Source organism: Mycteria americana, chromosome 1, assembly GCF_035582795.1.
Source record: "Mycteria americana isolate JAX WOST 10 ecotype Jacksonville Zoo and Gardens chromosome 1, USCA_MyAme_1.0, whole genome shotgun sequence".
Classification (NCBI taxonomy): Eukaryota; Metazoa; Chordata; class Aves; order Ciconiiformes; family Ciconiidae; genus Mycteria; species Mycteria americana.
Window position 1 is genome coordinate 149,249,958 of NC_134365.1, and position 23,193 is coordinate 149,273,150.

The 23,193-nt window shown below is 36.9% G+C and overlaps 1 protein-coding gene across 1 annotated transcript in view; it reads right to left on the reverse strand.

Annotated features, from left to right (window-relative positions):
• VWA3B (von Willebrand factor A domain containing 3B) overlaps positions 1–23,193 on the reverse strand; it is a 67,301-nt gene that overhangs the window by 26,065 nt on the left and 18,043 nt on the right. The window contains exons 8-16 of the mRNA XM_075491926.1: positions 17,168–17,284; positions 14,011–14,198; positions 13,209–13,363; positions 11,234–11,372; positions 9,690–9,821; positions 6,434–6,532; positions 3,889–4,071; positions 2,294–2,421; positions 674–855 (exon numbers count right to left, since the gene is read on the reverse strand). Of these exons, the coding sequence (XP_075348041.1) occupies positions 674–855; positions 2,294–2,421; positions 3,889–4,071; positions 6,434–6,532; positions 9,690–9,821; positions 11,234–11,372; positions 13,209–13,363; positions 14,011–14,198; positions 17,168–17,284 (1,323 nt within the window). The remainder of the gene's footprint in view (positions 1–673; positions 856–2,293; positions 2,422–3,888; positions 4,072–6,433; positions 6,533–9,689; positions 9,822–11,233; positions 11,373–13,208; positions 13,364–14,010; positions 14,199–17,167; positions 17,285–23,193) is intronic.

The following is a 23,193-nucleotide window of genomic DNA, read 5'->3' on the forward strand; positions in this document are numbered from 1 at the left end:
GTTGAAAGGGAAAGAAAGGAATAAGAGCTAACTTACTGCTCAAATACATGCCTGGGATTTTTGAGTTCCTCTTTGGTATCCAGTTCCAATTTTTATGGGACTGCCTACACATGACCTCAAACACAAAGTTACTTCAGCACTAATTTGTACTTTGTACTTTCCCAAGGATGAAGACTTCTTTCACATCAGCCAGGTAAACTTCGTTTCAGACTGCATATGTAGGATACTTCAAAGAGAAACGTAGTGTTACAGGTGTAGTAAGGGGAAATATTAGTGTAAGTAATGCTGTAACTAGTGACACATAGATCAGCTCTTCATTCTTGCCAATTATATACTTAATTAGAATAAAAAGAAATAAGGGTTTACTATCTACTATTGAAGAACTGCTTGCAGAGCTTTTAAAACATTCTGTCAAAATGGTTAATCTTTCATCACAGGGCATGTGATGAAGCATAAATGAGCAGACCTTTATCTGTCTGTTTGGGTCAAATGAGTAAGATGGCTGAAAAGTAAAAACGAAGAAAAGTTAGTTAGAATTTCAGAAAGATGGTTATTTAAATCATCAAAGGCTTCATTTGTTTCTACAACGAGGGATGCTTTTTGCTATTTTCAACAGATCTTTTCAAGTTAGTGAATAAATTCTGCTAACAACTACAGTTCATTTTAGTCTTACCTGCATATAATGCTTTCTTCCTTCGGGCTGGACTGTCAGCAGTGGTTTCCCAGGTTTGCTGATGCGGTGTCAGTGCTGGCTCTTCTGAAGCACAGCACGGCCTACTGCTAAGAATAGTACTCAGCTCTTCAACATGTTCAGTTACAGAAGACACAGTATGTGTCTGCTTGTGATTACTGCTTGTAAGTGACAAAAAGAAGAAACAAGCAAGAAATTACTTAAAACATATATCACTGGTTTAAAAAATGCTACGCTGAAGTCTTCCGGTAATTTAAATACTCATTTCAAATGCTTCCAACAGCGCAAAATATTTTCTCTATTATCCTAGTCTGCATTTCAAAGGAGAGTTCAAAGGAGGTTAAAATATTCTTTGTTTTTTAAACTATTTAAAAGTTATTTCTTAGTCTATTTAAAAGATGTTCATTACTTCTAAGGCAACACCCTTGTATAATTTTAATAAGGTCAGAATGTTCTGTGATAGCCACTTTGAATCCTGGGGGAAAGAGTAAACCTACCATCAGCAATGAAAATAACTGACACATATATACCTATGTCCCAGCATTAATAAAAAATAAAGTATGCAAATTCTGAAATAAACACTTACCTATATTTTTATACTGGACATCCTACCTGCCCTTCCACACATATGAAATAATTCCACAGCACTCTCCACTTTTAATTTATTTTACATTATTTTTAATATCTCTATTTTAACTTACTGGTTTTAATAGATTTCTGTCTTAAAAATCTGGATTTTTTTTTATGTACTTTTTCGCTTTTATATTATTACTGCACAGATAAATAAGGCACCAGGCAAGCTAGCTTTTTATTAAGGCTGTGCTCCTGTAGAGATTACAAGTAATTTCATGTTTGAAGCTAGGTGCGTGTTTGTTCCCCAAACAGAAACTCAGTATAATCAGACATGCAGAAAACTTTTCCACAGTGGCTCAGGAGTCTGCCTTCAGTATGCTGTGGAAGGATCTCTTTTTGAATGGTCATACTTGGCACCATGAGATTTTCAACATGTTTTTCAACTGATGCTGATCATGAAACTATTTTTAATGACGAGATTACTTATCTTTTGATAAAAAGCAAGCATAAATATGGCATGAACATACAGACACACATTGTAAAATCAAAAATGTGAAAAGAAGTAAGCTGAATTTCATTCATGGTGTTTGCCATCTTTTAAACAAATACATTTGTATGTAATTTATGTTTCTATCAGCATATCCCAATGAGTAGCAATTTAATCATGAAGTAGCAAGCCAGTTCTACCAATTGGACAATAATTTTTCATTAATTCTCTAGTCAGAAGGAGCAACTTTACCATATGCTGGAGACAGAAAAATATTTTTCACCATTTGCTTTAATTATCCCTAATAATTTGAGACTATTGAGATATTTCAGATCATTTTGTTTCAGGCATCACAGTATTAGTGTATTTTTCCAGATTTTTCTTTTCCATTACAGTAACTGTTAAAAAAAAAAAAAAAAACAACAACCTTTCTTTTTAAAAGAGGAGAATGTCAGAGGTTAAAAATGCAAGACAATGAAAAAGGAGAAATGTAAGAGATCAGTCCTATCGCTTATTACCATAATAGCAGTATAAGGACATACTTATTCTCTGGATCATTTTCTCCATTATAACAATCCATCATCAGACATTCTGCATGCAAGGTCTTCACTTTCTCTAGGTCTCTTTCTCCTTGTTCAATCTCTCTTTTCAAAAGATGTATGTCTTCACTCTAACAAAAGAAAATCAAAGGTTTTATTACAATTACTCCTAAACACGTTTCTTTTCTGAACTGAGACTATGCAAGGTCTGATAATAATTTTGAATAATGACTCAGTTAGGACAGCTGCATCATTTTGTATACTTTTTCAGGTAGTCTCCCTGTTTCCTAAATCACAGTTTGTTCACTTTCTGTATGTATGAACACGCTTATAGAAAACAAGATTAAAATGTGCTTGGCAATACAGCCTTTCAAATTATTCTTCATTTTTAGGAAAAGGACAAGCATTCCCTAACAAGCCAGTTACCCCTTGAGACATGAACAGCCATATTTCTGAATAATGTAATGAGGTCAGTAGCTCCCCTCATTCTAAGCAAGCAAGCAAATAAATAAGTAAATAAATAAAATACAATACAAGATATGTACATTACAATTGTTGTCCCGTCATTCTACAGATCACAGCTGTATCACATACTGTCCCTGAAAAATGGGAAGTAAACCCCATACTCTTCAAGTAAACATTGGAACTGACTGGGAGTCATTTGGACTACAGGAGGAAACAGGAAGGAAATTCCAACAATGATCCTTTTACAACTCTGGCCCCCACAGGGCCAGAAGTCTGGAGATGGACAACATGGACTCTGGTCCTCATCTTTCCAACATGCGCAGTGTCACACAGTCCACATCAGCAGAATCACCGAAATTGCCCAGTACACCCTCCAATATCTTTCAAGAGCTAGAGTATTTTCACATCTTCCTTCTAATCGGAACCTGCAAAGTTCTAAATTTCCTTCTACTGTCTTGTTCGTAGTTATTCTCATTGTTCCACTACAACCATTTCTAAAATTTGTGGAACTAATTAACTGAGTGTTAACTTTAATTAAAAACAAGAATACTTTACATGGGTGTTCCTGTTAGTCTATTCAGAAATTTCCTATTGGGCATTGTTAGATTGAGCTGCTTAGTCACACTTGATAGGTCACTGCTATTCTAGTCATTTTACTCATTATAGATCTCTCCCCAGTGGCTATTGTAGAGCAAACTTTTAGCAAAACTCATAGAATCATTCATTCATCATCATTCAAATTCAGCTCTGCATTCTCTCATTTATTAACAGGATACAAACCATAGTTTCATTTTAAACAGTAACTTATTTCTGAGACAGCAGAGATCACAAGTGTTTCTTCCACAGCTGAATTTGATTTATATGTTTTTTGGGTTTTGGTTTTCGGGGAGGCGGGGTTTGCAAGAGTAGTACTACAAATGTACTTTGCATGATATTTGGGCTTTTTTGTTGTGGTCTAATAAGATTTCATAAGCAAAAAATGTCACACTCGCTGCTTCCGCATCACTTCAAATCTTACTAGGATTAACCCTCTTTTTTTAATTATCTATTGTAATATAAAATCACAATAATGTGAGTCCTGTAGTTCCTTCAACAGCATGAAGAAGCAAACATATTTATTTTCAGATACTCACAACAATACACTCTGCAGCGTCAGGATCAGTCAAATAAATGTTGTAATAATGAAACCGTCCCTCTGTTTCAGTAGATAGTTCATACAAAAATTTATTAGCTTCTATATCATCACAGTTGAAGGATACAGTGTGGATGGGAATTTTAGGATGAAGCTGGACTTGAGCCAAAATTATATGGGGGGGCTGAAAATCAAAAAATGTATATTAAACATGTGGCATCTAGAAGTGTATTTATCAAAATATGGAGAATTTGTAAGGATTTAATCAGTCATACTGTTGCTTAGAGACAGATATAGATCAGTTAAAAGCATACATTTTATATGGATTGCTATTTCATAATTATATAAAATGATCTAATTTAAAACTGCATTTGAAACACTGATAATGCATTAAGGCACAGGACACTAATAAAATAAAATGTAAATTATAATATAATCAGTACTCTGCTTCTGAAGTCTGAAAGGAAATTACTAAAGTATAGGAAATTAAACTACTACATTGGTGTTTAGTATCACTGGATGTATGTAACTGAATATTTTTTGATGTATATAGCTGTTGATATTTTTATTAAGCTAAATTAGTTCAATGACAAGTTGATTCAATACCAGGAAACAAAATAGAGGCTGAGAAAATAGGAAATCTAGTGTTCCTCCTCCAATAAAGAAATACAAATTAAGTGAGAAAGTAAAAGATCTACCATGTCTAAAAATGTTAAAGGATTTGGCAGAAAGAAATTATTGACTCAGTTGTCTAACTTCTGATAACACTTCGGTTGTTCAGAATACTATCATAAATCTTGACAAACTTAGCTTTCTCCTGATATTTGCAATATATTTGTTGTACTTTAATAGTTAAAAGCAATCTTGGTCATTTCCTCTTTTTAATCTAAAAAGTATAATATAAATCATAAAAGCCATTATTAACTAGGTAAAAAGAAATTAAGTGTTCATTAATATCTAACTTAATAAAAATATTAAGATGAAGAATCTGAGTAAGTGTACATTAAGCCAAATTATTCTTTAATAAAATATGAATATATGCTCCTAGCTAGCAAAAGTAAGTGTGAAACAATGCAAAAATTTTGATCAGTTGTAAACTGAGTTTTAAGGACTGACAGCCAATAACAATCAACTTGTCTTTAGACAATATCGAAGATTAAAACTAAAATTAAAAACAACATTCAAAGATGTAAGTCAAAGTTTCTCATCTGCTAATTTAAATCAGGTTTACATTTTGATATTCAAATGACTTTGAAGCATATAAATCCACCCTTCCTCATGGGCCACTTTCCTTTTATCAAGAAAAACAGGACAAAAAGAAAAGCGAGCCTTTAGCATTTTTCTTCCTTATCAAGGTATAAAGAAATTATTTCTGCAACTTTATGATGCTTTCTGAATCCTAGATTTATTGTACATGCTTCAGTAAATATTTTTATTTCAGCCAGCTGAAATTTACTTTTTTTTACTTTAAATTTAAATTAAATTTACTTCAGCCCAGCTATTTACCTAAGGCAGAGTTTTGCTGCATACCTGCCATTACAACCAAGCTAAATTTTCAAGGGCAAATAAATTATTTTTAAAATGCCATTCTCAGCATACCAGCTAGTTTTCACCATGCATTACAGCTTCAAAGCTCAGTTCTACCTAATTTGCATCATTACATCTGATCAACAAGTGGGTTTTTTCCAGTTTTTAGTTGGTGTTATATAATGCAATATAACATGAAATAGCATCATTTTAAGTCACGGTAACAACACTTTCAAAAATAAAAGTATACTTTTGATTTTGTTATCCAGTTAAACCTAGACTTAAAGCAACGCCAGACTGCTGCTACTCCAGAATTGCACCTACATGAGATAAAATTTGACTCAGTAGGATAAAAATGGAATCATACGGAGACTTAATGGAATAATATTAATGGTAACATCTTTATATGAAAATAATGTAAATTAATAATTAGGCCCTTACTCCTCAGACATGATATAGCCTTTGTGTAAGTTCTGCAACAGAATGTAAGAAGGTACCTACTTATACATATGATGTGTTCTTTGGGGAAAAATGTTGAACACAAACAGGGTTGTTTTTATTTTGCTATCAATCATTTTCTTTTCAGGTTTTTAATCCATCACACCATGCAGGGTTTTAATATTTAAATCCAACCATATAATGGGACCATGATTATTTTTTTATTTTTAATTCATGAGATAATTGTACAAAGTTAGAGAGACATTTTATTTAACACAAATACTAACCATGATACTAACATAAAGCTTTACTGTTCAATCCACTACCAGATCCTTAAAACAACTAATGAGAAATGTTGTGAGTTATCATACACCAAAGACTGGACTGTGGGCAGAGAGTTCTCATCAAAACCCCTTCACAAACAGCCCATTTCATAGATACAATTTTTCAATATTATGACAACACCCAAGAGACTCAGCTCTGCAGGTATGATATTAATCTCATACATTTGCTTCAGCCTTCTGATACCATCACTGTAGCACCACACTACTGCGTTTTCTGTTTTCTCATTTCAGAAATACCTGGTCAGGTCTCCCATCAGTCAAGAGGTAAATAGCCTGAGTGTCAGTATCAGCAAGAGCAATCTGGAGAGCTTTGAGTGTATTTGTGGAACTTCCAACCTAAGGAACCAAAAAGAAAAAGACAAATAAACATCTATAAATACTAACAGTTCTTTGCCTCTGTTCTTAAATTAATAATGACAGTGTACTGATTCAAGGGATATTACAGAACCAAAATGAGTAATAAAACAGTGAAAATATTTATGTCAAATAGCTAGAAAAATCAAAGCAAGTGTCAAAGTAGCATAAATTGGTACCAAATCAGTATTCAGTCCTTATGCAAACACACATAAGCAAAATGCTGGCAACAGAAATATGAGCTATATAAGCAAAAGCAATCACTAAAAGACTATAAACAGATAGGAAGATATAATATAAAAGATACATTCTATTATATTTTCCCACTGCTGCTCCTGATTGCCAGCTCATCATGCTCCCTTGAAATACATACTTTACTTAATCAAGTAATTCCAAATATCCTCAAAAGAGTCGCACAAATTTACTTCTCAAAAATAGGTAAAGAACTTCCTGGTTTTCGGAACAATTCTTTTTCCAGGCTATCTCACATCTACCCCCTCAGCACATCAGTGTAAACATCATTTATTTTTTAGCACAAAAGTTAGCTATAACAATAAAAATACACAGTAAAGCAATACTGTGCCCCCTAAAAATTCATATTTGAGTAACACTAGTTCTTTTCCTGTGTCATCCACATACTCAGTGATCATGATCTGCCTTTTTTCTTTTTAGACTAAATGCAAATCTAAACTCACCAAAATGTATTTCATGGCTTATAGGAACCTAAAAACTACAGTTTATGTCTTCAGATTTCCACCTTTCAAACATTCAGTGTACAAAACTTTCCAAATTTAAGGGAAAAGTAAGGTTTTATCAGAATGGAAAAGTGTTTCATAAAGTCTTAGTCTTTTAATGGAGCCAAAGCAAAATCCCTGAAAAGATATGAGTCTGTTTTACACTAGTATAACACCTGAGTACCACTCTGGAGGGCAGTGAGGATTGTAGTGGTGTGAGAAGAGACTCAGGATCCACATATGCACATAATGCATTACAGAAGATAAATATAAATCCCTAACATTGACCCATACATGCAAAAATACATTAAGAGATAGCATTACTTCTTCAGTCCTATTAATTGTGTTAAAACTTCTTCCAGTCCATCCCTCCAGCAAACAGTTCTATTAGAAAGGGCAAAGTAAGTAAATCAGGTGAAATGGAATAGGACATACACTCTGAGAGTGACTCTGTATGGCTGCGTAAGAATGTATGGGCCCGGCAACAAGACAGCTCAGATGATACTTTATAATCCTATCTTCTAATTCACAAACAATCCTTACCAGTACCCACTCATAAGAAATAACTAGCCTAAGCAATTTTCTTTATGTTAAATATATCTAATATTCCTAATGTTTTAGTAAGCATTATAAAGTTTTAGGCACACATCACTCATTATTATGTGTAAATTGGCCATCCTGGCTCTTTTCAATAATGGTACCTGGTTTTGATCTGATTTGAAAGAAAACAACTTCTTCCACTATACCATGGGAAAATACTGTGGATGCTGATGATGTGAGGGAAATAACTATGTAACTTATAGTAAAAGCTGTTAATTTGAGGTTTCTCAGTTGCTACTGTTACAAATGAACAGTTTTTATCAGTGTTCAAACAAAGCTGACATGCTTCTACGTGGCATGCACTACGTGGCATACTCCCCCCCAAAATTTTAAATGTTATCACCTCTAAAGGATTTTTAAGGAACAGTTAGTTACTGTTTATAGCTCAGCTTCCTCGTTCAACATCATGGGACCAAAGTGTATAAAATGAGATCAAAGGATCTACTCTGATTAATATTCCAGAGCAATCTTCTGTTCATTTCAGCTTCACTGTAAAGCCAGCTTTCTGATCTCAGACTTATGCCTGCACTGCTTTAAACAGACTAAAAGGTCAGCAGCAGATGTCATCCCTGAAAAAAAAGTAGACTGTTCTTGTACCATTCCCTGTACTATTTCAAATATCTAGATCTGAACTTAGAAGGAAATTTATAATCAACAATTAACAACTCCATGAATAATGATTAAAAGGGCCATTCCCAAATGCATATATAAGATGGTATCAAACTATAGTAGTTCAAAGTATTATCAAATTTGCATGATTTTGTACCACGTATATGGCTTAAACAGAGCCAACTTTTCAAGTCTTAAGGAAGGCAGCAAAATTAAGTTTACTAATCTCAGTTATAAGTATTCACCAACTACTCAGTGAGGCCACACTAATACTTTCTTTTCTCCATGTGTTTGTCTGTTAGTATTTTCTGAGAATATCAAGTTATTTATCTTGCTTTGTAGTCTCAGAGGTATTAGGGAGCTTCCCCAATTCCCGCATCCCCAGGAATTTCATTATTAAGTCTGAGGAAGAGCTGTCATAATGCTGAGGAGTTTTATTATATAAATGTTTTTTGTGTTAGAAAACATAACATGGGATATATCTGTACTGTTGTATGACTGATTTTCAGTTCTGTGCTCATAACATTGCTGTCCACATTTGACACATTAACCTGTCCTATAAGCTGCTGACAATTACAGTCTGGTGGCTCACTGTGGCTGACTACAAGCATTTCTAATCTGTTTCAGGGAAAAATCCTCAGATTTTGGCCACTGTCAGAGAAAGAATATTGGGTAGATAGACAGGTGTTTGGTCTGAGCTTGCTCTCGTGTTCCTATGAAGGCTAAAGTCAGCTGTCTATCTATGCACCAAAAGGGACTAGAAATGCTCCTCCAGCTCACTGGCACCAGTTTCCTGTATCACCTCTGAGCTGTAAGTCTGCCAGCAACAGCCCTCATCCATCCTCATGCAGCATCCCTGCAGCAAGAGTGACAAATTTAGGCGCAAGGTCCGAGCACTGCCATGGTTCCTACAGAAATCAAATTGGCCAATGTTTGTATTGTGGCTACTAAACATAGCAGGCTGTGAGTTGAATTAATATGGTCTTATAAAATATAAATCTCTGTTCAAAGATTATTACACTTGACACAGATAATACGTTGTACTCAGATCTACTAAAGTCTATATATCTTCTATATTTTCAGCTTACTCAAGTCAAATACCTAGTCGATCCAAAAATACCCCAGCCATACAGAAAGAGAAGACACAAATACAACTTTGTACAAACACGCTTTGTGATAATTAGTTTCCATGTTACCTCAAGCCCTTTTATCCAAAGCCAAGCATCTTGCAAATTTTCCTCATTAACTTCAGCAAGTTTCTCTTGCCATGCCACTGCTTGGGCACTAAATTTCACAAAGTTAAATCTCTTTTTGTGTCTCAATTGTTCCTGCAAGAGACAGCATCTGAATTTTTCTCAGTGTTAAAAGAAAGAATACTTGTATCCTGAAATATTAATTAATAGGAGTTGTTTTAATTAATGTATAGTTGATTATATGCTTACAACAAATTATGACAATATTCAGTTATGGTATACAGAGAGACATACAGAGACAGAGAAAATTATTCCCTGCAATTATTAAGATTACTTGAACTTCCCAATGTAAGTCTACATTTACTCATATTTCTCAAACTACTTGAACAGCAAATGTCTAGGAGGGCAAGAAAGAGAGACACGAAACTGGGTATGAACAGTGGTATAAGGAAGAGATTATGACTGCTTACCAAAGGAAAATGAAATCAGAATCAAAGTAAGACATCATTTAGAGGAGGAGAATAAGAATCAAATGTAGAGCACTGGCAAGGGGAACTAGGACAGCAAGAGAGATTTAAGTTAAGAATTTGCTGAAGTTGCTTTTGGACAGAAGTTATAAGGAGTGAAAGATTTGTGCAAGCTAGTACAAACTTTCGGAGCCTGGAATTTTGTCTCCCTTTCAACACCGTTTCTGTGCAGCTGCCTGTGAAACCTGGCACAGTATCTAACCATTTTCTAGTGCTGATCTGTCTAGAGTACCACATCATACTATGTCCTATCACTTATGCACGTAGCTCAAAAACCTCTCTGTTGTAGTTTTAAATTTTCTAGCCCTACTAATGATTGCTCTCAATGCGAGACTGATGGAATTTTTATTTGTCAGTTAATCCTCTCAGGTCTAAAAAAGTTAGGATGAATCATGTTTTAACAGTGCCTGTTTCTCTCAAATGTTAATGTAAGCTTAGGTGGCATCATTGTAGATTTCTAAAACTAGGTGAGACAAATCCTGTCTTAGGTGTGTCTCCCAGTGCTCACTGCTTTTGAGGTACTTCTGTGCTTTGCAAGTCCCTTTGCAAAGGTCTGAGTCACTGCAAGATGCAAGCAAGTTCAAAACATTCTACACCCTCTATTGTGAAAGTATGAAAGTGAATCTAGAACACACATTACAAATCACAACAGGCCAGTGCAACTGGATGACACTGCTTAAAAATGAAAATGCCAAAAGGTGTTTCACTGCATAGTTTTTGGGGTTTTTTCTTTTTTTTTCTTTTCTTTTTTTTTTAGGAGGGAGGTGGCTTGAGGGAAAGAAGAACTACTTAAGCCTTTTTAATTTTTAACATTTTCTCCAGATTTTTTCAAATATTTGTACAAATGAGAGGAAAAAAAATTTAACTGAAAAACTAGCACACCAAGAAAAATAAAAATATTTTTATAAAGCTGCTATTTTTAAAAAATACATTTTAAAAAAATTAGAATAATAACTATCCAGAAAAGATCAGCCTACTCTAAAATGCCTCTCAGTCTTCAGAATCATCACTTTATCATACCTGTATGAGCTGAAATATTTTCTCTTTCACCAGTGGCAGCTTGTCCTTCATAGACTGAGATGTATCAATAAGAATATAGATATCATCTTCAAACACATTCCCAAAAAGCCCTCTGCTTCCTTGCTGAAGCCACTTAATCCTGGGGGAGAAAAAAAAAAATCAAAACCTGGTCTGTAAGATCTTTGGGGCTTTGTGTATCACAATCTAACAGGAAGGATCTTTTTATCACTGCTGTACTTCTTATTCTCTTTCCCTAAGTACCTCTACTAGTTACAGTCAGAAGTGGTATATTGGCCTTGATGAAACAATCCTCTGTCACTACATAACAACACAAGGCATTTTTATTTCCTAATTTCAGTAGGAGACAGACAAAACAAAGCAATACAGCACCTTTATAAAGTCAATTATCAGGTATTTTGAGCTGGGAAATCCCATGCTGAAGTAACTATAACTATTGTCCCTGTAACTGTTCTCCAGCCTGAACTCAGGAAATCATTTAAGCACACACTAATATGTCTCTCTTTTCAGGAAACCACTCGAGAACCTATTCTGCAAGGAACTTGAGCACTTTGAAAAGTCTTAATATAACACAGATGCTTCAATGCTTTGTTGACCTTGAGCCTTGAATACAGACTTAGTTTTACATTTTAAACAGAATTTAAGCGTGCCTGCCAGTTAAATACGTGCATACATTCTGCTGTGTACAAGAACATTTCCTCAGTAATGGCTGCAGCAGGTCCAAATCTGATTTCCCTTGAGAGTCATAAACTACTTGTCTACTCTGAAACAGAGACATTTAAAAGGTGGAATGTAACGTCCCTGGGAAAAATAGTACTCATCTCCACAGAGGTTTAAAAAAATATCACGGAAACTTAAAGGATCCTATTACATTTGCTACTGATAGCTATTTTGCCATTAGTTATTTCCCCCAAAGTGTTTGATGAGGTCTACCAAGACTTTTTAACAACAAGATGAACCATTTGAAACAGCAAACCCATAACCTTGGCTTGAATTTCAAAAATATATACTCACCAAAACCCTTTACCTCAAATTTTCCTTTCACAGTATGTTAATGTTATCCTAAATACAGCAAGATGAAGATAAACTAAAAGGAATAACAAAACTCTGTTTGACCTTGCTAAATGTAATCAGGCTGTTATACTTTTGGTAGAGAAGCAGCAATAAAACAAAAGTTCACATCCTGCTTTTTTCAGTGAGACATCTCATTGTCCTAATATACTAAACAGAGGGCAACATTTATTCTTCCTCTTGGTTCTACAATATCCATTTTGAAAGTTTCCTTCTTCTCCTAATGTAGATATAAAAGCCGATTTACTTTAGGGCATCTTTAGGACAGATGAATCAGACCCTCAGATTGCCTGTTTTTTTGTAGATGTCCTACAAAATCTAAGAGTGTATCTATACAGCTGCAGAAAAGTAAACTAGGGAGCTAGCCTGAGCACTGAACTTCTGATCATATGCATTACTTAATAGATCATGCCCTGACTCTGATCTAGACTCTTCAAACTTGTCTTCAACACAAAACAGCAAAAAGGGCAGATAACCGTTATCAGTATGGGCACAAGCCAAGCTGTGCTACTTGGTGTCAGAAGTATCACAAGAGATCCTAGGTACACAGGATGAATGTTTACCAAGTTTTACTGATGATTCTAGAAGTTCTCTGCCACCTTATATCCCAATGCTTTTTGGCACTTTCAGCAGCATTTCAACAATGTGCAGACTGACTTTCACATTTGTGTTCCAGAAGGAGAACAAAAGATAAAACTGTTCATCAGTTTTCTTATATGGCTACTAAGAAATCCCACACACAAGATTGTGATGTAAAATGGATTTCTGGCTTAGTACTGCTGCTTGCAGTTTACCAACCACTTCAGCTTATTATGACAGTAAATGTCAAACATTTCAACGCCAACGTAAAATAATACAAACTGATTTTACATGACAGAACACGAACCTTCCTTCCACTTGTCTGAGAGCCGTCCTCATTTTCTCTTCGTACTGCTTATACTTTTCTGTACTAACATATACATGAACTACAGATCCATCTTTCCAGAAGGTATGTACAAACTTGTCACAGTATTTTGCATGAATTACCTTCCTCTTTGTCTCCTACAGCCAAGAAAAACACGTTTCATGTTCCAAAACACATTATCTTGCAGTGCCTTTAATATTTGGCGAACAAACTTCAAAGGTACATGCTTGTTGCATATGAACAGGTGCAGAAATAGACATGGGATAGGGTGGCCACATAATTTGTTCCTAGCAAAAGTCAATGGAAACTGGTTTTATTCTTGTAGCTAGCAAGAACAGAAGCTTATCAAACAGCGTAATGGTAGAGCTTAAGAAAAACAAATAGAAGACAAATGAATCCAAATTTGTTTAAGGACCTGCAAACACTGCACCAGCTGAGACCAACACTTCTTCTAAGGAAAAATAAAGATGACAAGCAATCTTTGCCCTACCCCACATAAATACATACAAAAACAAGGCATTGCTTAAGCCAGCCCTGATTCTTCCTTGCAGATTACACGTGGACCAGGAAGGAGTCCTTGAAACAGTCATTTTCAAATACCCCTTTGAAACAATCTTATTTATGACTATCTTTGTCCTATTCCACTAATAAGCTGGTTTTAACAAAAATTAGATAACAATGGACCATACACTTTATCATAAATTCAGCTATCAGTCAAGTTTTCAAGTTTTAAAAGAAATATCAATCAACTCACAGGACATAAGGGAAAATTAATAATACTCACAGCATCCGTTTGAGAAGATTCATCCTCCGGTTTAGTTTTTATGTCAACAATCCCATCTGCATGGCGAAAAGTACAATCAGCAAGTGCATCATACAGAGTGAGCTTCTGAGCTTTCAAGCCATGCTTCTGCAACCACTTCTCGGAAGACAGATATTTGTCAGATGTATGTTTTTGTAATGGGTGATCAGCTTTGGTTGCTAATAAAGAAAATAAAACAAACAAAACCTACTGTATAACATGGTTCATTTTGGATACGGTATTTTCAAAAACAGGCTATGATGCTGTGGTCAAAATTTTCAAAGGTGTTCTGCTTCACTGACAGCTTTGGAGTGAGAGGATATTTCTGACTGATTTTTAATATTCTTTACTTTGGTTGTGTGTGGGGGTTTCTCATCAGGCATTTCTTTACAACAGATTCCTTTGTAAACGGAACAAACCCATCAGAATACAGAGAGCAAAGAAGATAAACAGCTACAGGATCAACATATAAAGGGAATATTCTTAACATTATGAAGGTTGACTTAACCTTCATACTGGCTGAATTACAAAACGCCAGAAGAGATTCCTGTATAAGATGTCTAACTTCAAGGAGAATCATTTGAGAAAATGAAACAACAGAAGATATAATTGAAAATACAGTTGAGAACATCAGCTAACATTGCTGTTGGTCTTTTTCAGGGAAGGCCATTTAAAGAAAAAGGCAAACTACAATGTCTTCGGAAGAGATTTTACTGTATTTCTCTGCAATATTGCCTTTTTATAGGCTGAATATGGCATCATGTATCCCAAGTCACAAATCACTTGTGTTCCATCTTGACATTTTCTCTAGTTCTACACTCTCCATTCAGCATTTTTAATTGATACTGAAAGAAACAGGATATTTTTTGTCTGATCTGGTATGACTGTTCTCATGTTTACCCCTTTATGTCAATTGTCTTAGAAATTTTCTAAGGACCATCTTAAGACTGGGCACTGCACATCCCTGGATACTGGTAATACTATACAGGGCTCTACACTCATTCATCACTAGCTCAATAAACCACACCTAAACCAAATGACCCAGCAGTGGGTCTCCTATCAGGGTGAATTTATTTTGTCACACTTTCATTTCAGTGGACCTAGGTGGTATAAATGTCTACTGTGTTTAGATGCAGCTACTGTGACAACAGTATTGAGATCCTGAGCCTGTAAACAAACCTATGGAGACATCTACTGCCTTAACATCCACAGAGATCAGCCAGCATCATGGCAGGTGCAGGGTCAGAGCCTATTCATGTGGAAACATTTGCTTTCTGATTGCTTGTGGCCCTTAGGACAGCCAGTGTGGCAAGTGTCACAAATGCACTCACATAATTTTAAAAAGAAAACTGCCATTTTCTTTCTTCCACATACTTTACGTAAAAAAGTCATGTCTCAGTTCAGGTAACTAGTGCATTATCTGGAGAGTCAGCAGAAAATTTGTCTCTTTTTCTCTGTTTCTTCTCCTGAAGAACATTGCAATCTTCAGAACAAACTACATTTTGCAGCAGAACATTTTAAAGAGATCAGGAAGGCAAAACCAGGAAGAAATGCAGGCAAACAGAAACACTGCAGTTATTTGGATCAATGGGCAACAGTCAAATAATGCTGAAGAACTGACAAAATAAATCACACTGTAATTACATTTCTTTTAATTTATTTATGAAGCGATTATATATGAAGACAAACACTAAAAGAACATTAAAGCTGCATAGTCAGGAGCACATAAATAAGCACTGAAATTAGGGCTGCACTTGCAGCTTTATTGTGGTCTTTTTGTTCATATGCATTATGGTATAGCTGTTTAACTTCATATGGGAAGTCCTGCTAATTCAGAAGATGCTATTATGAGTACAAAAACTGTATTACACCTTACAGAAGAATAAACTCAAGCTGAAGTCCTGCAGAATTATGTTATTGACAGATGTTCAAACCCAGTGCAGGCAGAGAAAGTTCCCAGCTTCAAATCTTCACCATCATCACCCTACAACGAACCGCCGAGAGTCAGGTGACTGACCAACTGACTGTACAACGTGTTCCTCAGCAGGTAATCCAGAAAAGGGCATCTGGCCCCAGCCTCCAACTAGCCAAAGCAAAAGCAATTGCCCTGCAGAAACAATACTGGATCTACACAAATTCACTGATGACTTGCGCTAACTCAACCTGAATCTTGCATCAACTTTGCAAAAAATATCACCAGACACCATGTATTTTAAAACCAGGGACTAATGCAGAATATAGGCACTGACAATCACAGCTATCATTCTGAAAATCCACCCAGTCAGTTGCAGTCCAACTGCCTAAACTCCTTAGATTCCTAAGTTTTCAGTATTTAAGTCTTGTCAGTGTGATCTTTCTGCTCCAGAGCATGCCCAGAGCACCTCCATCTTAGCAGGGCTGAGCAGCTTCTCACCATCCCCTTCTGAATCCCTTCCAGAGATTCAGAAAACAGCTATGCTTCTGTCTTCAGTAGGGCTCAATCCAATCTATATGCACAGAACAACAAATGGATCATGTTCTAGGCCAAACATAATGGTGGGAACTATAAGTTTAATGAACAAATGTGGGTGTTCCTCCGTGTTTCTTAACACAAGAGTTGTCAGAGCATTCATCCAGAATCAGTTTCAGTCCTCCACCTTTGACTAAGAGAATTCAAACCCACACTTCTTCCCTTTTAAGGGAATGAACTAGCTATCAGGTTGGAGGCTATCCCAAGAAGTCCATGATGGGAAAGAGATGAGGTACTTCCCCAGCACTGTGTAGAGTAAAGTTAAAGATTTACTGACCTAGGCAGAGAGGGAGAGACCACAAAAAATGAATTTCAGTATCTTGAAATCTAGGCAATTTCTAAACCTAGTCACTGGTGAACTAAAAATGGTGTGTTTCAGCCTGAGCTGTTAAAGTTCAGCAAGTTTAAGCAGTAGTAAACAGAGATTTGTAATGGAAAGTTTTAAGCAACCCTAAGTTTAGATGCTAAGTATGCTTCCTATATATAGACATATATAGACACCTATGCTACCTGTATATAGAAATTTCTGAGAAAATCATCCCCAAATTGACATGTAATCAAAACTGTTCACAAATAAAATATTGATCATGAATATAATGGTAACTCTCTTGAAAGAAACATAAATGATACCATCTCGAGAAGCAGGCTGGTCAGATTCTGATAAAATTTTCTGAACTTGTCTCACTGTACTCCTGGCTTCCTCCAACTCCTTCCAGATCAAAAAGACATCTTCACGGACACCAGCTACTGCAAAAGAAACCATAAAAAGAACCTGACATTTTCAGACAACTTCTGCTTTTTATAACTCCTCAGTTACCACAAAGTCATTGGGTTCATCCAGATGTTGCCATATAACCTTGTTTTCTTGAGGTCTCATTGCAGTGACAAGTGCTGTTCTTTGATAGACTTCAAAAAAGGGCTCAAAGCTGGCATCAGGACATGAGAGGTGCTTAGCCTGGTGGCAGTAACCTCCAGAGTCAGCCACAGATTGTTCCCACAATGGAAGCAAACCCTTTTTAACACTCTTGGATGATAATAAGGAAACTTGACAAAGAAATTCACGTGTTGTCCCCTGGACTTCATTGCAAAACTTGGCTCCAAATATTAGACCCAACTTTGAAACTTTAAAAAGAAGATATTTTCAACTCTTTCAATTCCTTTAAAGTACATAAATACCTTTCTTTAAAATTAAATCTTCTTTTCCTGAAGAGTACATGATGAAATTTTACTAAGTTTATTTTCATCCTAACAATTCTCAACAGTCATAAAAAAATGCTAAAAAAAAAAAAGTTTACTATCAGGCTATATTCTCAAAAAATCTGAAAAATCCAAAGCTGGAGTTGATACAAGGTTTTCTTAATCTCCATAGATATGCTTGTCTTGATTTAAAAAAATAAAATATGTATTTATTTAGTAGAGTACAATTATTAAAATTGAGGCACCATGTATACCTAAGCAGTATGAACACTACCAAAAAATTTGTTGATGCAGGTTAGTCTCAGAGTTTAAATTGCAATATATAATACAGACAATACAGAAAAACTGTATGTACTGTTACAGTAAAAATATAAAAGAAACTGAATTATGAGCTATCCTAACTACAAATGCAGGCTACAACCTATTGCAGATTACAACCTATTACTGAACTGCACATAAAGATGCTGAACAAAGCAAACTATATCTTATCATCTAGTGGTTCAGTTAATATACAGTGGTGGTTCACTGTATAAAAGATAAGACATGCAAACTTGTCTACTAAAGTAGGCTATCAGTAAACAAACAAACCTGATCTTTTTGTTCTTTGATAAACTTCCCTGAAATAATAATATGAACATTTTACAAAATAACAACTCAATTTTAATTGTGAAATGCTTTTAGTTTCCAAGAAATATTTTGAAATGTGTTATTGTACACTGCCATCTCCTGGGACCTTCCTGCATTTCAAAAACATGTGTTTGAGCCATTAGGACAAAGATCAACATTTCCTAAATCACAAAAAGCTTTAGTAAAGCAGATCATTCTACAACAGAAAACACAAAAGGGAGAAAAAAAACTCAGTCTGTTATCATTACCTTTTAAGTTTAAGAAAAGTATTCTGTTCAAATACTTCAGAAAGAAGTCAACTTTTCTTTTATAAACAATCCCTCCTCAGAAATGCAAAACATACAAAATCTGAGCATTGGCAAAATTCCAGCAAGTAGGGAACTAGAGATTTTCTGATGAGTAGTCAGCCATTGAATACATATATACACACACAGGTTGTCACAGTTAAAACCACAAAACACATGCATTCACACCACACATGCACATATTTCTAAGTTTAAGACTGTTGAGAATGCAATTCCAGTGGAGCCGTCTCCAATTATATCTGGATATCCTCCATAAGCTATCAAATACTGGGATCCAGGTTTAATTTTATGAACGTTTTTAATGTTATGTTTTAAAATATTGAAAGAAGTATGCATATTTCAACTACCTTGAAAGCAATACTGATTATATCATTGTGTTGCTTCATTTCCTCTTAAACTGATGCTATGGATTCATCAAATTTACAGGATTATTGTTACTGTCCCCAGTAAGATATGTGTATTGAACTGGTATTACGCAAGAAGGTATTTTTTCCTTATTTATGCTGCAGCACAGCAAAGTAAAACTGCATGCACTTTCAAATCAAGTATCTTTGATGACACTTATTATACAGGACAAATGCAGGCATCAACGACTGCACACTGTGAAGATCAAGTTGCTTAAAAACCTTTTATCTGGCAACAGTTTTTCCTGGATTCAACTGGGAGAGCAGGTTGCAAGCAGTGACAACCAAAGCAACTTTCTCTCTACCTCCACCTCCACCTCGGCCTCTTTTCCCCTCCAGCTAAGGAGGACTGGGAAGGAAAAGCTGTGCCTTTTGAAACTGAGCCCCCAAACTCAAAATATACATACACATACAACGCATAGTATCTTCCAGGTGTGCTTCTCAACCTGCGGCCTGTCCCTCAAAGCCCATCAGTAAAAAATGACCAAGAAAGCACAAACCTCTCTTCGGTTTAAATTCCCTGCGCTTGCACCTCAGCTGTGCCATTTTTGGGGGCCACCAACTGAAAAGCAGCTGAAAGTCACCCCCCTGGGGAGTGCAGCCCCCAACCGCTCTAGGCCCACTGGCTCCTGCACACCTTCAGGCACCCACATCCCAGGAAAGACCTCGTCTTAAAAAAATTGCTTTATCCCCAGAGGGAAAGGGCCCTCCCCATCCCCCTCGCCGTGAAGTGCCACCCCCCACAGCCACCCTGGCTGGCAGTTTAACGGCCAGACCCCTGGGGACCCCCTGGTTCCGATTCAAAAACCGCCGCACGGCAACGGCAAGAGGGCGGCCACCAAGACACGCAAGAGGGAACCGGCCTTAATGCCCTGCTGCCTGCCCCCCGGCTTGCGCCGAGCACAGTCGGTTGGTTTCAGCTCTCGCCATGGCCATTGCAACCTTGCAGAGCACCTCATGCTGGGTAACGTTTCAGATGTGCCCTGCCCTCGGTTAAATGGCATTTCTGCTTTGGAGGAGGGAGGCCCTGGAAAAGAGGAAGAGGATGGGGAAGGCTGTGGGGAGAGCCTGAAGCGAGGGGCAGAAGCATTTTGCTGACACCAGCGAATTGAGAAGGAAGATGGTAGGTCTAAGCGAAAACACAAACACATTTGCACATGTACATGGAAACTCATAACCGCCCTCATTTCCATTTCCCAGTTATTTAACACTGTCAGGCAATGTTAAAAGAAGCAGCTTTTCCACACCTACCTCCCAGCTGACAAACTCATCCAGTTTGACAAGTCACTGTAACCCATTTGATTTCATACTCAAGATACAAAACCTGCTGAGAAAAAAAGCCCCCACAAAAAAAAAAAAAAAAAAAGCCTGCAAAATCTACAATATCTTTGAAACACCAAGAAGCAAATACCAGCGCAAAAGCAACTCATAGAAAACAGAAGCATTTCTTACTTCTCTGATTATCTGACTTAGACCATGGAAGCAAGCAAATCCAAATATAATGGAATAAGATCTATTTTAAACTTCATTTGCCTGCAAGGCAAGGTGGGCAATTTCATTTTTTCACTGCTGGTCCCTTCCTCAGCCTCTACGTGGCAGCAGAACATAGCTATATTCCCTCAAGCGTTGATTTTTAAAATCCCCACTTGGAGGGGAATGAATGGAGGTACAAAGGAGCACAGGAGGGGAGAACGCCACTGTACTTGCGTACCTGCCAGGTCAAGCAGCACTGAAACTCACCACAGCCCGATCCTGCCCCTTTCCCACTGGGCAAATGGACAAAGCAAATGAACTTTGTATCCCATGTGGTATCGCAGAGCGGCTAGCTGCATCACTCGCTACACATTAGCAAAGAGATTTGCCAGGCCAAGGTTAGGCCGCTAAGACTAGACAAAGCACATGCAAGGAAAAAGCAGAGGCAATGATCTTTGCTACAGCTTGTAGGCAAAGCAGCTACTCCTAAGTCATTATCCTGGCTCCCCAAAGGGAGGGTTCAGTCTCTCCCATGTCCGTGTACATAAACAGTGCAGAGTTCATTGACTTCAATGTCATACAGGAGGCTGGTGCTCTTATGCTTCCCATTTTACACACAACAACATGAAATTTTACCTGTGACCATCAGGTAAATGTGGAAAATCAAGCACACCTAAGAATACAGCCTTACACTGTTCACCCTTACATACTTAAGAATACAGCCTTACACTGATTTACGGTTGTTTCTATTTCAGCCAACGAGGACCCACTATTCATTTCAGGATCTAGTTCAAAACACCATTGCTTTTCAAGCCCTGTTTAGCACTTATCTCCCTGTCACTCCAAGCAGATGAAACTACTGTGCCCCTTTTTGGCAAGAACCTTCTTCTCCACAGCTTCTGCTGTCTCTTGCCCTCTGTGTCTTCAAGTTCCAACTTAAATTTCACCTCCCTTCCACTTATAATTTTAACTACATAACAGGATTGCTTAATTCTGCAGCTTTTTGCAGATGAAGAAGCTGCACAAAGAACGTACGCAGAAGTGATAACAGGAAAATCAGTGCTGGATGAGGAGATAGCACCACATTGGTGAAATTACGCTTTAGGTAAAAGCATTTCTCTGCCTGAAGTAAATCTGAGTCTGCCAACATAAAGACCTTAATTCTTTACTGGCTTACACCTGTTTTGATCTCAAGCACCCACTCAAAATGCGTGTAAAAAAACCTTCAAATTTGGCAGTTTCTCACACTTGCTTTCTAAATGACTGCTCAAGATGCAAAACAGGGGAGAATGGAGCTCTTATCTAAAGTTTTAAATAGTTCACTTCCGACTTGTTTTGGTTAAGCATATAAAAAAGAGTGAACATGAAGATATCCTGTATTTGCAAAACGCTGTTATTCAGTGGATACCCAGAAAACTATCAGATGTCCTTAAAACAGCTTTTCCAGTCCATAAAACATAATGATGAGTTTCTGTTTCCAGCTGGTGCATTTGTGGTGCAAAAAGAAACATAATCAAAATATTCCTGTGCCTCCCCTTATTTTCAAGAAACACCACATTTGGCAGATTAAATTTTTGGTTCATTCTCTATTTATTTCCTTGTATAGTTTATGCCACACATCCAAGAACCAGTTTCGGAGCCCATTAGTGCGTAATCGACACTTTTATTATTATTGCCTTCTACACCCTTGAAGGAGTGTCTGAAACAAGAGACATCAGACACAAACCAGAATAATGTCTCCAATGTGTTTTCTTTTCTGAAAGGACTTTAGATTCTGCATACGACTGAAATGCTCTGATTGGCTGCCAGTGATGTCACGACTGTGCTTATAATACCCAGTAAATGCAGAAAGCTAATCGTGTTCCTTTTTAATGTGTAAATTCTACTCCATAATAGCAATAAGACACAACAGACAATCCCTTCAAGGGGATTACTGCCCTTTTGAGTGATTAAAGCTATTCAACTTTCAGCTTTAGAAACAGTGGTGAGGAAGTAATTTCAGTTATAGAGGAGCTCTAGGCCCATCTATTGAAACAGGCTGACTGCCCCGGGGAAGAGGAAGCCAGCTCCCCCCATGCACACCCCCGAATGGGGTCCAGCAACGAAGCACTCGTAGCAGACTGAAGGCGATCGTTATACTGCTCTGAAGTAATACAAAACAAGAGATAGGGTTTTGAAGCATACTCTGCTGTTGGTTTCTAAACCCTGCATGGGTGAGGCTTGAGTGTCCCTTCGCGAAGCAAAAAAAAAAGGTGACACCTCACTCTCTTATTTCTGGCCCCCCACTGTGGTTCTCTCATATTGTTATAATCACGGTCCTAGTGAAGGATAGGTTAGTACACAAGGAACTAGACTACAGCCCAGGAAATATAGGCCAAGTCTGACAAGCGACCTTAGGTGAGTCACTAAATACACCTTATGCCATACATTCCCCAGCAGTAAGAGGAGGATAACACTGTTCTATCTTTGGGGCAACACTAATGCCCCCCAGCATAATGGGGATGTGAGCCATTAGAATAAAGAGCTCTTTTGCCTCCTGATATTAAAAGAAATAATTTTTTAATGTAATGTCCTGCTGATAAAGATATCAGACTTGACATACACAGCCTCACTTCACACCACAAGCTGGTCTCCTCCCAACCTGTCTGAA